The sequence below is a fragment of the Peromyscus californicus genome, unplaced genomic scaffold, assembly GCF_007827085.1.
Source record: "Peromyscus californicus insignis strain IS unplaced genomic scaffold, ASM782708v3 Scaffold_15__1_contigs__length_86483966, whole genome shotgun sequence".
NCBI classification, from domain to species: domain Eukaryota; kingdom Metazoa; phylum Chordata; class Mammalia; order Rodentia; family Cricetidae; genus Peromyscus; species Peromyscus californicus.
Genome location: NW_026294447.1, coordinates 54816288 through 54829893, shown reverse-complemented (window position 1 = coordinate 54829893; position 13606 = coordinate 54816288). Strand labels below are relative to the sequence as shown.

At 43.4% G+C, this 13606-nt stretch overlaps 1 protein-coding gene across 2 annotated transcripts in view; it reads right to left on the bottom strand.

Annotated features, from left to right (window-relative positions):
- Papola (poly(A) polymerase alpha) overlaps positions 1-12834 on the bottom strand; it is a 54185-nt gene extending 41351 nt beyond the window's left edge. For both annotated transcript variants that reach the window (XM_052738904.1, XM_052738905.1), the window contains exon 1: positions 12617-12834. In XM_052738904.1, the coding sequence (XP_052594864.1) occupies positions 12617-12624 (8 nt within the window). In that variant the 5' untranslated portion in view covers positions 12625-12834. The remainder of the gene's footprint in view (positions 1-12616) is intronic.
- Positions 12835-13606: the final 772 nt, after the last annotated feature.

Sequence of the window (13606 nt, the reverse complement as noted above, 5' to 3'; positions counted from 1 at the left end):
TGATCTAGTTATGTGCTGTGTCAGCTTTCATTCAGACTGGAGTCATATTTATTAAATAAATAAGAATTTGATTTATCCCCTGCATCAATGAACTCCCCTCTGGTCTCTTCAATCTGCTCTTCTCAAATATGCTGCTTGCTGGGCTGTGGTGTTCCTTCTAAAAGCCAGGAATCCACAAGACCACCAAGCATTTTCTTAAAGCCAAAAAACTGAAGATTTTACTTTTCAAAATTATATAGAATCTACGATTAAGATATACTAATTAACTGAATTCATGGGCTTTTTTGTTTTGTTTGGTTTGATATGGTTTTTAGAGACAGGGTTTCTCTGTGTAGTTTTGATTCCTGTCCTGGAGCTCGCTCTGTAGACCAGGCTGGTCTCCAACTTGGAGATCTGCCTGGCTCTGCCTCCCGAGTGCTGGAATTAAAGGCACGCCACCACCGGCCTGAATTCATGTTTTAAGCATTACATGTTTTCATTAGTCAACAGTTACCAAATTTCTTTCAAAATTTATCCCAGAAATGCAGCCCTCAAACCCATTTCACTAAAGCAGGAGTGGTAGAAGACATCTGTAACTCAGCACTCCGGAAGCAGAGGCAGGAGGAGTTGCAGACAACTGAGACAGCAACTTATTAAGATGTTGTCTCAGCACACCCCCTCTCAACCTTACACACTTACCCATGGCCCACACAACTGCATCAGCTTGCTATTCACTGCTCCACTGAGATTCTTCAACTACAGTCCTCCAGACTGGGCCAGGATTATAACTTCGATCACAAATAACATTTGCTTTGTTTTAGTTGAGACAAGACTTTTTGCCATGTGCTAAGCTGCAACTTGTCACCCTCCTCCTTCCAACTGGGAATGCTAGGATAAGAATGTGCTACCATGCCCAACTTTCATAAATGGTTTTAACATTAAGTAAATAAAGCTAGAAACTCAAGTATGGAGCGAGCTTTCACAAGTGCATGCTGAAATCATGTTTTAGTGACTTTAAAACATGTCCATCTCCACAAGCAATGTTTCCTTGCTTTCTTCACCTTGGCTATTATAAATTCCTTACCAATCAGTTCAGTCTGGTTTATTAGCAAAATTTGATCACCCACTTGTTGTGTTTTCCAGTCCTCATCATCACCACCCACCTACCCCGTTTCGTTTCTGTTTGTTTTTCGAGACAGGGTTTCTCTGTGTAGCCCTGGCTGTCCTAGAACTCACTCTGTAGACCAGGCTGGCCTCAAACTCAGAGAGACAGAGACAGAGACAGAGAGACAGAGAAAGAGATCCACCTGCTTCTGCCTCCTGAGTGCTAGGCACACGCCACAGCCTTCAGGTTTCTTATTATCAGACACACAACACACAAAAGCTTGGAATGTTCCTGTCAAGGTCTCTTCACCAGTGTACCAGGAGACAGGTTCATATTTAAAAATCCACACAAAGTTGTTCAATCTAGAGCCAGGCTTGGTGGTGCACACCTGTCATCTCAGAATTGAGGTAGAGGTAAATTCAGGGTTATTCCTCCATTACATAGCAAGTTAAAGGCCAGCCAGGGCTACAAAAGACCATGTCTCAAAAAAAAAAAAAAAAGAGGAAAAAAAAAATCAAAGGGGTACAATAGTTGTTCATCCTGATTTGAAGAAAAAAAAAAAAAAAACCCTTATGCCCACATTAGTCTCCACGCTAAAATAATGCAGAAACAAATCATATGCAGTTTTTTTTAATTTACCTCAACTTAAAATGTAGTCATCTAGCTACTTTATTTCATCTACTTCAAAAGCATAAACATGTATGTTAAGCATACACACGTGTACACAAAAGCATACACATGTCGTCTAACTAAAGTAAAAACATGCGTAAAAAAGTAGGTAAAAACAAGGACTGGGGAGATGGCTCACCAGGTAACATCTAATCCCAGCACTCTTACTAGAAGACCAGAGAACTGACCAGACATTAATAGACCAGTGCACAGGGGAGTGGCAGAAACAAGAGATCCTTCAGAATGAACAAAGATGGTAAGTACTCCTAAAAGCTATGGCTTGTATGCCATGGAGAAAGCACATGCATTAAGAATGCTATATGTATAGGTAGGTATGTACATTCTCTCACAATTAAATAAAAACAAGTATCAGTTCTAAGCACTATGTTGCCTGTTTTGAGCATCCAAAATGTCCCAATGAACACTGTTACTATATTTAAATAGAAAACTCACAGTTTCTCATTTAACACTAGAAATTAAATAAAGAGCAATGATTCCATGAGCTAAGAGACAGAACACTTGCACAGTATGCAGGAGACACTGGCCAGAGGAAAGAAAAGCATGAGGAAGGAAAAGAGAAATCAAAACAGTGCTAAAAGCAGTTTAAGACATCTTTTTGCTACTTAAGGGTTTTTTCCCCTCTCTTTGCTTTTTATTTGTTTGTTTTGGTTTTTGAAGACAAAACCTGTGTAGCCCGGGCTGTCCTGGAACTTAAATCCACCTGCCTCTGGCTCTGAATGCTGGGATTAAAGGTGTGTGACACCACTGCCCAGCTCAGATACCAACTTTCTGAAGGCATTTATACCCAACAACTTCAGCTCTAGCCATCTATCAAGTTACAGTTCTGACACTCAAAGATACAGCCTCTACAACATTGTTCTAAGACAAGGTAGACCAGACTAAACTAATCTACAACACACTTTTTAAAACAAAGACACCACATAACAAGCTGGGCATGGTGAGTCTAAGCTTAGAATCCTAACATTCTGGAGACTGAGGCAGGAGAATGGTCATGAGCTTGAAGCCCTGCTGTACTAAAGAGAAACTATCTTGGGGGATGAGAATGCAACCTAAGCCGAGCATTGTAAAAAAACCGTAAGACTGTCCAAAATATATATGGCCCCCAATTCCTATACAGAAATACAACTGACAGGAACATCATGTACTCCAGGGCTATTCCAGAGTGAGGCATGCTCACATCTACTCCACTCACTTTTAATTATTTCTTTTTATTTCCCACATTCTAGATCTAAGATCTGACCCCTCTCATAGGAGAACTGTATCAACAAGGTAATTAAGACTGTCCACTGGAGCCCTATATACAACATCACAGACAAGACTGGAGACCATTTAAGTATCACTAGTGAGAGACTGTCTAGTTACAGTAAATGCTCAGGAAATAACATGCCACGTAATAGCAGTTTACCAGGTGTGGTGGCACACACCTTTAATTCCAACACTTGGAAGGCAGAGGCAGGCAGATCTCTCAGGTTGAGGCTATCCAGGGCTATGCAGACAAACTGTCTTGCCAACCTAGTATATTTATGTGTGTAATATATATATATAATATAATTATACATCTATATTACACATATTTTCATACAAAATAATATAATAGTATTTCATGGGGTAGCAAGGGAAAATGCTCACGATGTCAGGTGAAAAGGCTGCACAATTCCAGTAATAGCATTTATTGAAATCTCAGTCCACAGAGTGAGTCAAAGCACTTTACATAACTACCAATTATCTTAACTCTACTACTGCAAATGAAGACAGAAACAACTTCCTAAGTTCACTGGGTCTCCATGTACTCTACCTACCGTACCTCTTTACATCTTTCACAATGTGTATCCTTATGTACTGCAAAAGCAGAGCATGTTGGAATGTACCATAATCACAGCTACTTTAGATAATGAGAAGCAAGCACTTAAAACACCAGAAGGGGAACGCAAGTGACACAAAACTCTAATTCTGGTACTTAGGAGGCTGACACAGGAGGACCTGGAGGGACAACTAGGCTACAGAGTAAGACACTATTTTAAAAGCAAAACAAAAAAGGATTGGAGAGACAGATCAGAAGCTAAAGGCCACTTGCCATCAAACCTGACAACTTGAGGACCTAAACCAACTCCCACAATCCCTGGGACCACAGATCAACTCCCACAAGTTGTCCACAAAAGCTATGTATGGGACACATGTGCCTGAAATTCACATAAATAAATCTAACTTTAAAACTTTTTAATTGGGGAACTGGTGAGATGGCTCAACAGTTAAGAACACTGCCTGCTTTTCCAGAGGTCCCAAGTTCAATTCCCAGCAACCACACGGTGGCTCTCAACCATCTATAATGGGATCTTATGCTCTCTTCTGGCATGTGAGTGTACATGCATGCAGACAGAGCATTCACACACAAAAAAAAATTAAACTAGAAAAAAACTTTTTTTAATCAGGCTAAAATGGCTCAGTAAGTAAAGGCATTTGCTTGCTGCCAAGCCTAACTACCTGAGTTCAGAACCCACACAGCGAGAGAGAAACAACTCCCATAAGTTAATTGTCCTTGTACTTCCCCCCCAACACACATACATACACACAAAATAAACTTAAAAATGTGACTTCCAGACCAGTCAAGGCTACAGTGAGACCTGGTCTCAACACCCCAACAAGAACTGACAAGAGGGACATTATGAGAGAGACTACAAGAGAACGGCCATACAGAAAGGAAAGGGGTGGGGGTGGGGGGCAGCAGATGACTAACACACAAAGGTCACGCCCCAGAGCTGTTTTACCAATAGTTACTATTTTGAGTACTTTACCACACAATTTATACAAAGCTCAGACCACTGATGAATCCTCGACTCCTAATGCTGGAAATCTGAAATAGGTTGTGGTCCCTCCTATCAACAGATCCACTGTCTAAAACTTTATAGCAACTACCCAATCAAAAACATGCCATCATTTCTATGTTAAAAATGAAGCTTGGCCGGGCGGTGGTGGCGCACGCCTTTAATCCCAGCACTCGGGAGGCAGAGCCAGGCGGATCTTTGTGAGTTCGAGGCCAGCCTGGTCTACAGAGCGAGATCCAGGAAAGGCGCAAAGCTACACAGAGAAACCCTGTCTCGAAAAACCAAAAAAAAAAAATGAAGCTTAATAAACTACAATAACTTATTTACTGTAATAATTCTATATATTTAAACATTATTTAAGCAGTAAAAAGAAATCTGGGCAGAAAAGGAATAAGGAACCTCTCAAAGGTACTGCAAAATGTATTTTATATTAATTCTGGGGGCTGGAGAGAAGGCTCAGTGGTTAAGAGCACTTGCTGCCACTGGGTGGTGGTGAGGCACGCCTTTAATCCCAGCACTCGGGAGGCAGAGACAGGCGGATCTTTGTGAGTTCGAGGCCAGCCTGGTCTACAGAGATCCAGGAAAGGCAAAAAGCTACACAGAGAAACTCTGTCTCAAAAAACAAACAAAACAAAACAAAACAAAACAAAAAAAAGGAGCACTTGCTGCCTGGAGAGGACCAGCAGAGTTCAATTTCTAAAAGTACCCATACTGGATGGCTCACCTCTAACTCTAGCTCAGGGGGATCTGATGTCCTCTTCTGGCCTCCTTGGTCACACTTATGTGCACATACCCTCCCCCACACACACACTGAGACAGAATAATTAAAAATAATAAAACAAATTTTAAGCATTAATTCCCAGTCAAGTATAGTGGCTTATTCCTATAATCCGAGCACTCACAAGGCTGAGGCAGAAAAATTTACAAGAATTTGAGGCCAGTCTAGGCCACAACCTGGAGTTCCAGATTTTCACAAGGAGTTTAGCATTAAACAATAACTTAGCAACAAGGGGTGCTAACCTAGGATTCTAAAGATGGTTAATAACTAGTTACCACCTTTTCTATATTAGTCACACACAGCTACTTTTCCTCTTTAAACTCATGCGTGGAATACTCGATCCTCCTGACTCAGCCTGTTGGGTGCTGGAACTGCAAACATGGGACACCATCCCTTCCTACAATATTAAAATGTTATGAAAAGGTGGTCCGACCATCCAGTATTTAGTAAGCAGCAGCAGAGGCCCAAACAAATGATTTAATAGGTTTTACCCAAGGGGAATGAATAAAATATGATGAAACCCAAGGCCAAACTGTCAATTTAGGTTGACTATGCAGGAAAAGGACATACTAGTTCAATCAAAGGCTAGGTCATTTTCCCTCTCTTCGTAAAGGTGTTGTTTTGGGCAGCAAGGGCTATACGGTGAAACATTCACAAATAGTAATCTTTTTATCAATTCATTGAGAACTTAATACAACCATACAAATTATTTTGACCATAATCATCCACCATTGTTCCCCCCCGTGCCTCCCAGATCTACCAAGACCTTTCTCAAAAACAAAAAATAACAGACCCTAGGTTCTAGTGTATATATTACATTGTGTCCATTACAGTGAGTATTATAGTAAGTACATGTTCCACATACAGTCAATGTTCTACACACTAAACAAACTTGAATTTTTTCCCGTTGCAGGGCTGTGGGTACTCCTCCACTGAGCCATATCTCTAGTCCTTGAAAAGGTGTTTTAGCTGGGTGGTGACACATGCCTTTAATCTCAGGCAGAGGCACGTGGACCTCTGTTGAGTTCTAGGCCAGACTGATCTACAAAGCAAGGTCTAGGACAGCCAGGGTTACAGAGAGAAACCCTGTCTCGAAAAACTGGGCAAAAATTAAAAATGTTCTAAGTTTTTTCTTTGTTTTTTTTTGTTTTGTTTTGGTGTTGTTGGAGACCGGGTTTCTCTGTGCAGTTTTGGTGCCTGTCCTGGATCACGAGCTGTAAACCAGGCTGGCCTTGAACTCACAGAGCTCCACCTGGCTCTGCCTCCCTAGTGCTGTGATTAAAGGCGTGCGCCAACGCTGCTGCCGCCCAGCCTTTTTTGTTTGTTTTTGAGCCGGGCTTTTTCTTATTCATTATTGTGTGAGCGAGCACAGCTCACATGTGGAGAGCAGAAAACCCTACAGAGTTGATGAGCTCCTTCCACTTTTACCTGGGTTCTAGGGATTGAACTTGGATGCACTTTATCTGCTGAGCCATCTCGCTCACCCACCCAAAAGTTAATTTTTAAAATACATGGACAAGTTTGAAATAATGGTGCCTATCTATGATCTCAGAAGGGAAAGGTAAGACAGATGAGAATGCCAGTTTGTAGCCAGCCTGCACTTGTAGCACAACAAACCCCACACCTCCAAAGCAGGAAATCAAACACGGCTCCCAACACAAGATGGAAAACAACACTAGAATGAGAATACAATATGGAATCCAGAGCTTGTTTATGTACCAATCTACAAATTCGTACCTTTAAAATTATCGAGTATCAGGCTGGCAAGATAGTTCAATAGATAATAAAGGCACCTATCGCCAAGGCCTGATAATCTAAGTTCAATCCCCAGGACACACAAGTGACATATACTTGCTACTCACACACAACAGTCAATCCATCCACACACATAAACACGAGTAAAGAATGTTTTAAAAACTATCAAGCGCTACTATGAGCATTGGTTTAACCAATTGTAAGGGGAACCATCTTAGGTTCTTTTAGCTGTTATAAAACACCATGACCAAAAGTAACCCAAAAGAAAAAGGGTTTATTTCTGCTTACAGTTTAGGGTCCATCATGAAGAAGTCAGGGCAGGAACTCAAGCAGGAGCCTGAAGTCAGGAACTGAAGCAGAGGCCATGGAGGGGAACTGCTTACCAGTGTGCTCTGAGGAAGCACACCTTCCTCAGTCTGCTTTCTTATACAATTCAAGACCACCTGCACAGATTTTGTACCGCCCCCAGTGGGCTGGGCCCTCCCATATCAATTATTAATCAAGAAAATGCCCCACAGAGTTGCCTACAGGCAATCTGACTCATCTGACTCATTTTCTCTCTCTCTCTCTCTTTGGTTTTTCGAGACAGGGTTTCTCTGTAGCTTTGGAGCCTGTCCTGGACTAGCTCTGTAGACCAGGCTGTCCTCGAACTCACAGAGATCCACCTGCCTCTGCCTCCCGAGTGCTGGGATTAAAGGCGTGCGCCACCACCGCCTGGACTCTGACTCATTTTCTCAATTAAAGTTCTTTTCCCTGATAACTTCAGCTTGTGTCAAAAAGAAAAAAACCTAACCAGGACAGAAACCAATTATTACTATTACCTACATCACTGTTTTGAACATTATAAACTGATATCGTACAATTAATTTAAAAAGCTGCTGTGGACACCAAACACACAGAATTAAAGGCACAAAGAAATGAGAACTAGCTAAGCATTCTAATGGTCTTTTTTTCATGGAAAGTAAATTTTTTTTAAAAAACTTGCCTACATGCATATGAAGGGTAAACTTAAGTGTACTGCTAACATAAAGGTGACTTACCAAGTATGAAATGTTCTACTGAATCAAAAAAATCAAGAAAATTATGTTATCAAGCCAGAAGCTATTTCTGCCTTGAGTAAAAAGATGAAGGTGGTCGGGGACTAGTAATCAAACACGCTCATAAACGTGTTTAATAGAAAACAGCACTCCAAAACCATAACCAGCATTCACTGAGGAGCAAACAATACTCTAACATTAACCTCCAATCTTAACGATGCTTCAGTCAAGTACTACCGACAGACAGACAGACAGACAGACAACCACACCCACAATTGAAGATCTGAGTTCAAATTCCTAGCTCCAAGTGTCTGTAACTCCAGCCCTTGAGGGGACCGGAGAAGGCACAGATGGATCCCTGGAGCTCCTTGGCCAGCCAGAGTAGCTGACACCGTGGACTCCAGGTTCAGAGAGATCCGTCTCAAAAAAACCCAAAGTAAAGCAATAGAGGAAGACATTTGATGGCAATCTCTGGACTCCACAAGAATATGCATAGATGTGTGCACCCTCACCCACATGTGTTCTCTAATTAGAAATTATTTTTCCAAAAATTACCTCATAACACCTTTTCTTTAACAAACTGCCTCCTGCCCCTCTCTTCTTCTATCAGTCTGCTTTTGTTCCTTAGTACTACTACCTTGTTTTTAAATTGTGTTTTTCTTAGATAATTCAAATACAGTACACCAAAGTTTCAGCCTTAAGGAAAAATTACTCACTGTGTACAAAAAAAACTGTTCTGCATACTATATCCAGCCTGTTCAATGTTTAAAAAAAAAAACCACCACCAGTTAGACCACACTTAGAGCTCACATCACAGCCTGGTCTATAGAGCAAGTTCCAGGACAGTCAGGGCAACACAGAGAAACCCTGTCTCGAAAAACAAACAAAAATACTCAACCCAGCCAGGCAAAAAGTGATACACGCCTTTAATCCCAGCACTTGGGAAGCAGAGGCCAGCCTGAGCTACAGAGTAAGTTCCAGGAAAGGTGCAAAGCTACAGAGAAACCCTGTCTCAAGAAACCAAAAAAAAAGTTAAGAGGCCAGCCTGGATGATAGCAAGACCTTGTCTCAAAATAAATAAATTAATTAATTAATTAAAAAAAAAAAAAAAAAACAAAAAAAAACCACCTGTCCGTGTTGGTGCCGGTCTTTATCCCAGCACTTGGGAAGGCAGAGCCAAGGGGGATCTTTATGAGTTCGAGGCCAGCCTGAGCTACAGAGTAAGTTCCAGGAAAGGTGCAAAGCTACAGAGAAATCCTGTCTCAAGAAACAAAAAAAAAGTTAAGAGGCCAGCCTGGATGATAGCAAGACCTTGTCTCAAAATTAATTAATTAATTAATTAATTGATTGATTAATTTGAAAACAAACAAACAAAAAAAAAACCACCTGTCCGCGTTGGTGCCGGCCTTTATCCCAGCACTTGGGAGGCAGAGCCAAGGGGGATCTTTATGAGTTCGAGGCCAGCCTGGGTTACAGAGTAAGTTCCAGGAAAGGTGCCAAAGCTACAGAGAAACCCTGTCTCGATAAAAACAAAAACTTAACAAGAAAGGAGACTCTTTGCAGGGGGGAGAGGGGGAAGAGGACAAGAGATGGTTAAGGGGTGAACATGACAGAAGTACATCATACATGTGTAAAAAACATCACAATGAAACCCATTATTTTGTGAAAAACAAAAACCCCTACAACATATGCCAATAATAAACTTTTGTCTGCTGTCTTTGAGACAGGGTCTTATGTAGCTTAAGCTGCACTCAAACCTCTCTCCTTCACTTCCAGTGCAGAAATTACCAGTATTCATCACCTTGTATACTTCAAGAAGAGTCTTCACCACGGGATTTCTAAGGCTCAAGCAGCATTCTTCCACACTGCCTTACACCATCAGTGCAAATGCCAAGAGCAAAACCAACAGAAGCTTTCAAGCCTGTTAAAAGGAACTCAGTGATGGCCCACTACCTTCCCTCCTGCACCACCAGACCACACTAAGCCAAAGCCACATTGTGTCCATCAGCAGGACCCAGCTATACATTAGACTCCAGGCAAGTCCTCCCATTCTATTCCCAGTAGAAACGTACCCTTATACACTCAAGAGAACTACTGTCTTTAAGTCTCACTAAATAGTTCTTCCAACAACTCCAACAACATTCTGAGAGTATGGCATGGATGCTAACACTGATACTGGTACAAATAATGATTTGGCAATTAACATAAGGAAAGACGAGAATAAAATGATATATACTTTGCATTAATGCAGCAGGGTTTTTTATTTTATTACTTATTATTATTTTGGCTTTTCAAGTCAAGGTTTCTCTGTGTACCCTTGGCTGTCCTGGCACTCTGTAGACCAGGCTGGCCTCTGCACAGGATTAAAGGTGTATGCTATCACCGCCTGGCTAATGCAGTGGTTCTTGAACCAACAAACTATGTACCCCAAGTACATGTGGAAAAGTCTGGACATCTGCGTGGTTGCCACTTCAGGAAGTTACTGGGGTAAGGCTGCTGGCATCTTACTAAGCAGAAGTCAGAGGTACTATTGAAGACCCCAGAAGAGACAGGAAGACCTCCCTGAAAGGAATTATGTGGCTCAGATGTCAACAGCATTTAGGTGAGAAGCTCTCTTAATGGACTTCCAGAACTTTCAAGGGTTTTTTTTAAAGCTTCTTTGTCTTTTCCAGAACTTTTCAAAGTTTCACCACTACAGGAAAACATATCGGCATTTTCCAAGTTATACATGTAATTTTATTCAAAGTTTAGACAAAACATACACCTGTGAGGATAATGATTCAATCCTTTCTGACCATTCTCCTGAGCTGTCTACACTTCAATCCCAACTTACACACCCAAATTTAACAGGCACACCAAAAATCACACTGAATGTCAAATACAAAATATCTAGGAAATCACAACTCAACACATCAAAGGCAACAAATCAATGACAAGTGACACCAGAACAAGAAGCAAGACAAACCTTCCATGGTGAAGTGAGCTCAGCAGTTACAGGGACCAAACAAAGCACATTAATGAGAAGCAAGGCCTGGCCTCCTGAACCAGGTAGTCTTTGGTTTCCCTGTATTGTTAAAAGATTCCCATACTCTCTGGGTTAAGATAGGACAGCTCGTGAGAAATTGGCTGTAGAGTTCAAATCCTATTAAACTAACCAAAATGGGGCCATCTGCATGTCAATCTGTGTTGTCTCCTTCATTTTATACATCTGAAGTAAATCGCAAAGATTGAAGCATTTAAAGTCCGTAACTGGAAGTTTCTACAACCTTGAAGTGCCCATGCTCATCTTCGCTGTACCATTTCACTTCCGGAAGTGTGCTGAAATGGAAATGCATACTCTCCTTCCTACCTGTACTTCCAGACATAAGTTACTTAACATTATTTCTAACCGGAAGTCTCCCCTTTAGGATGTGCATCCATCTTTTTTTCTTACTACTGATGTATCAGAAAGAGCAGTCAACACGAGTTAATACAAGGTTACCACGTGACAACATTCCACCCATTCATGTTTCACTCCACTGAAAAACACCAAACTTTATAGACTCGTGCTTCTTTGCCCTCGGTTCCATGAAGAATGAGTCAACGGGAACTTTGCAGGTTTTACATCTGTATACTGTAGTTGGTTACGCCTAACAAATGTTATCATTACAGAATACATCTGACAGCTCTCTGAACAAAACATCAGGGTTGAGTCTGGCGAGGATATGAGAACGAAGAGGCCATAAAATCCATTTTTAAAGTATTAAGTACAATCCGAGAGATTTCATATTGAGGCTGTGTCCAAATTAACTGCCTCTCTTGTTATGAAAGAAGAGTAGTCGCACAAGCTAAGCCTTTGTACAACAAGGTACGTAAGCAGAATACAAGCTCTTATCTACTTTTGGATTCTAACAATGGGCTTGCAATATCTTTCTTAGGAGAAAAGGGGAGAGGAAGAAAATTAAGAAAGAAATCACCAAGGTAAAGTGTGGAAAGTAGACCTAGTGAGATTAGAAGGCCAAAGTGAATTAGCTCAAAGCCTACACTCGGAATCACAACATGAGTGACCCGAGGGCTGGAGGCATCAGGAAGTGCGCCCAAGCTGGGGTGCCCAGTCACAACAAAGCACGGAAGGCGCCGCCCGCAGCCCCGCGTTCGGGAGCAGTCCCTAGCCCCCCAGCGCGGCCTGCACCCGGGTCCCGGCTCCTCACCCGCTTCAAGGAGGGAAGCGGAAGTGTGCGACTCGGGGGGCAGGACGGCGCCATGGTGAAAACGGGACAGGAAGGGACCGGGGAAGAGTCGGACCACCAGTCCGCACCAGGCGCCCGTTCTGCTCCTGGGCCTTCAGGTGGGGGACCCGCGTCCGAGGAGCCGGAAGCCGCGGCCCAGGCCGCCCCTGCGCCTCCCCTCCCCCTCCGCCGCCCCCGGGGCCCGGCCGGCGTGCGCCTCACTCAGCACGCCAATCACTTACAACGGCATCGTCTCCGGCGCCGGCACCGCCCAGTCACTTCCCCCCCGCGACCGCCGCCGCCGCTGCCGCCCTGGGCATGATCCACCGAGGCGGGAGGGACGGGGGCCTGCCTCAGCCCTAGGGCCAACCCAGTCCCACACCCGCGCCCCGCCGCTTTAAGCGCTTCTCCTCCTTCCCCTTCGTCCTAACATGGCGCCCGAGCGCTACCACAGCAACGTTCTAGAACGGCTGACGCCGCCACGCACACGGAGCGCGCGCCTGCGTACTCGCCGCCCGGCGCCGCATGGCCTCACGGGAAATGTAGTTCTTAAGGTGGCTCCGCGCTGTCCCCGGTGATCTCACGCTGTCGTGCTGGTGCGTGGGATTGGTGCGGGAGGCTCCGAACGACAGGCATTAGTTCCTTAGCGCCGCGACGCTGTCGTGGCGGATGAGAGTGACACGGCCGGGACAGCAATGAGAAGGGGGCGCGGCCCAAGCAGGCGCCACGTGCGGTGCCACCCAGGCGCGGAGGATGCCTGGAACCGTGGGCTGTTCGTTGCCAGCTGCTGCCTCGCCGCTTCGTGGGAGCATTGCTTACTGCACAGCGTTGCGAGGACTTATATGCGATAGTGCCCAGGGCAGAGCCTGACCCATAAGTGCGGCTGAGGTCCCCTCTCTGACGACGGCTTTCTGTGTCTGTGTTGCCCAGAGATGTGTTTCTGATGCCAAATGAGCAAATATACAGGGCTGGGGATTCTAGACCACGTCAATAATTAGATTAAGTTGGCAGTAACCATTAGGATTTTGGAGAGTATGTTTTTTTTTTTTAATCTTTTTATTGTTTTATTTATTTATTTATTTTTAATAAGGCAGGGTCGCATGTAGCTTGCTGGCTCTCAGGTCCTCCCCCTTCCACCTCCTGAGTGCTGGGATTATAAGTGTGCAGCAACACCACTGGTTTCATGTGACAAATTGGCATATACTTCTACGTGTGGGTAGATCCTTGTCTCC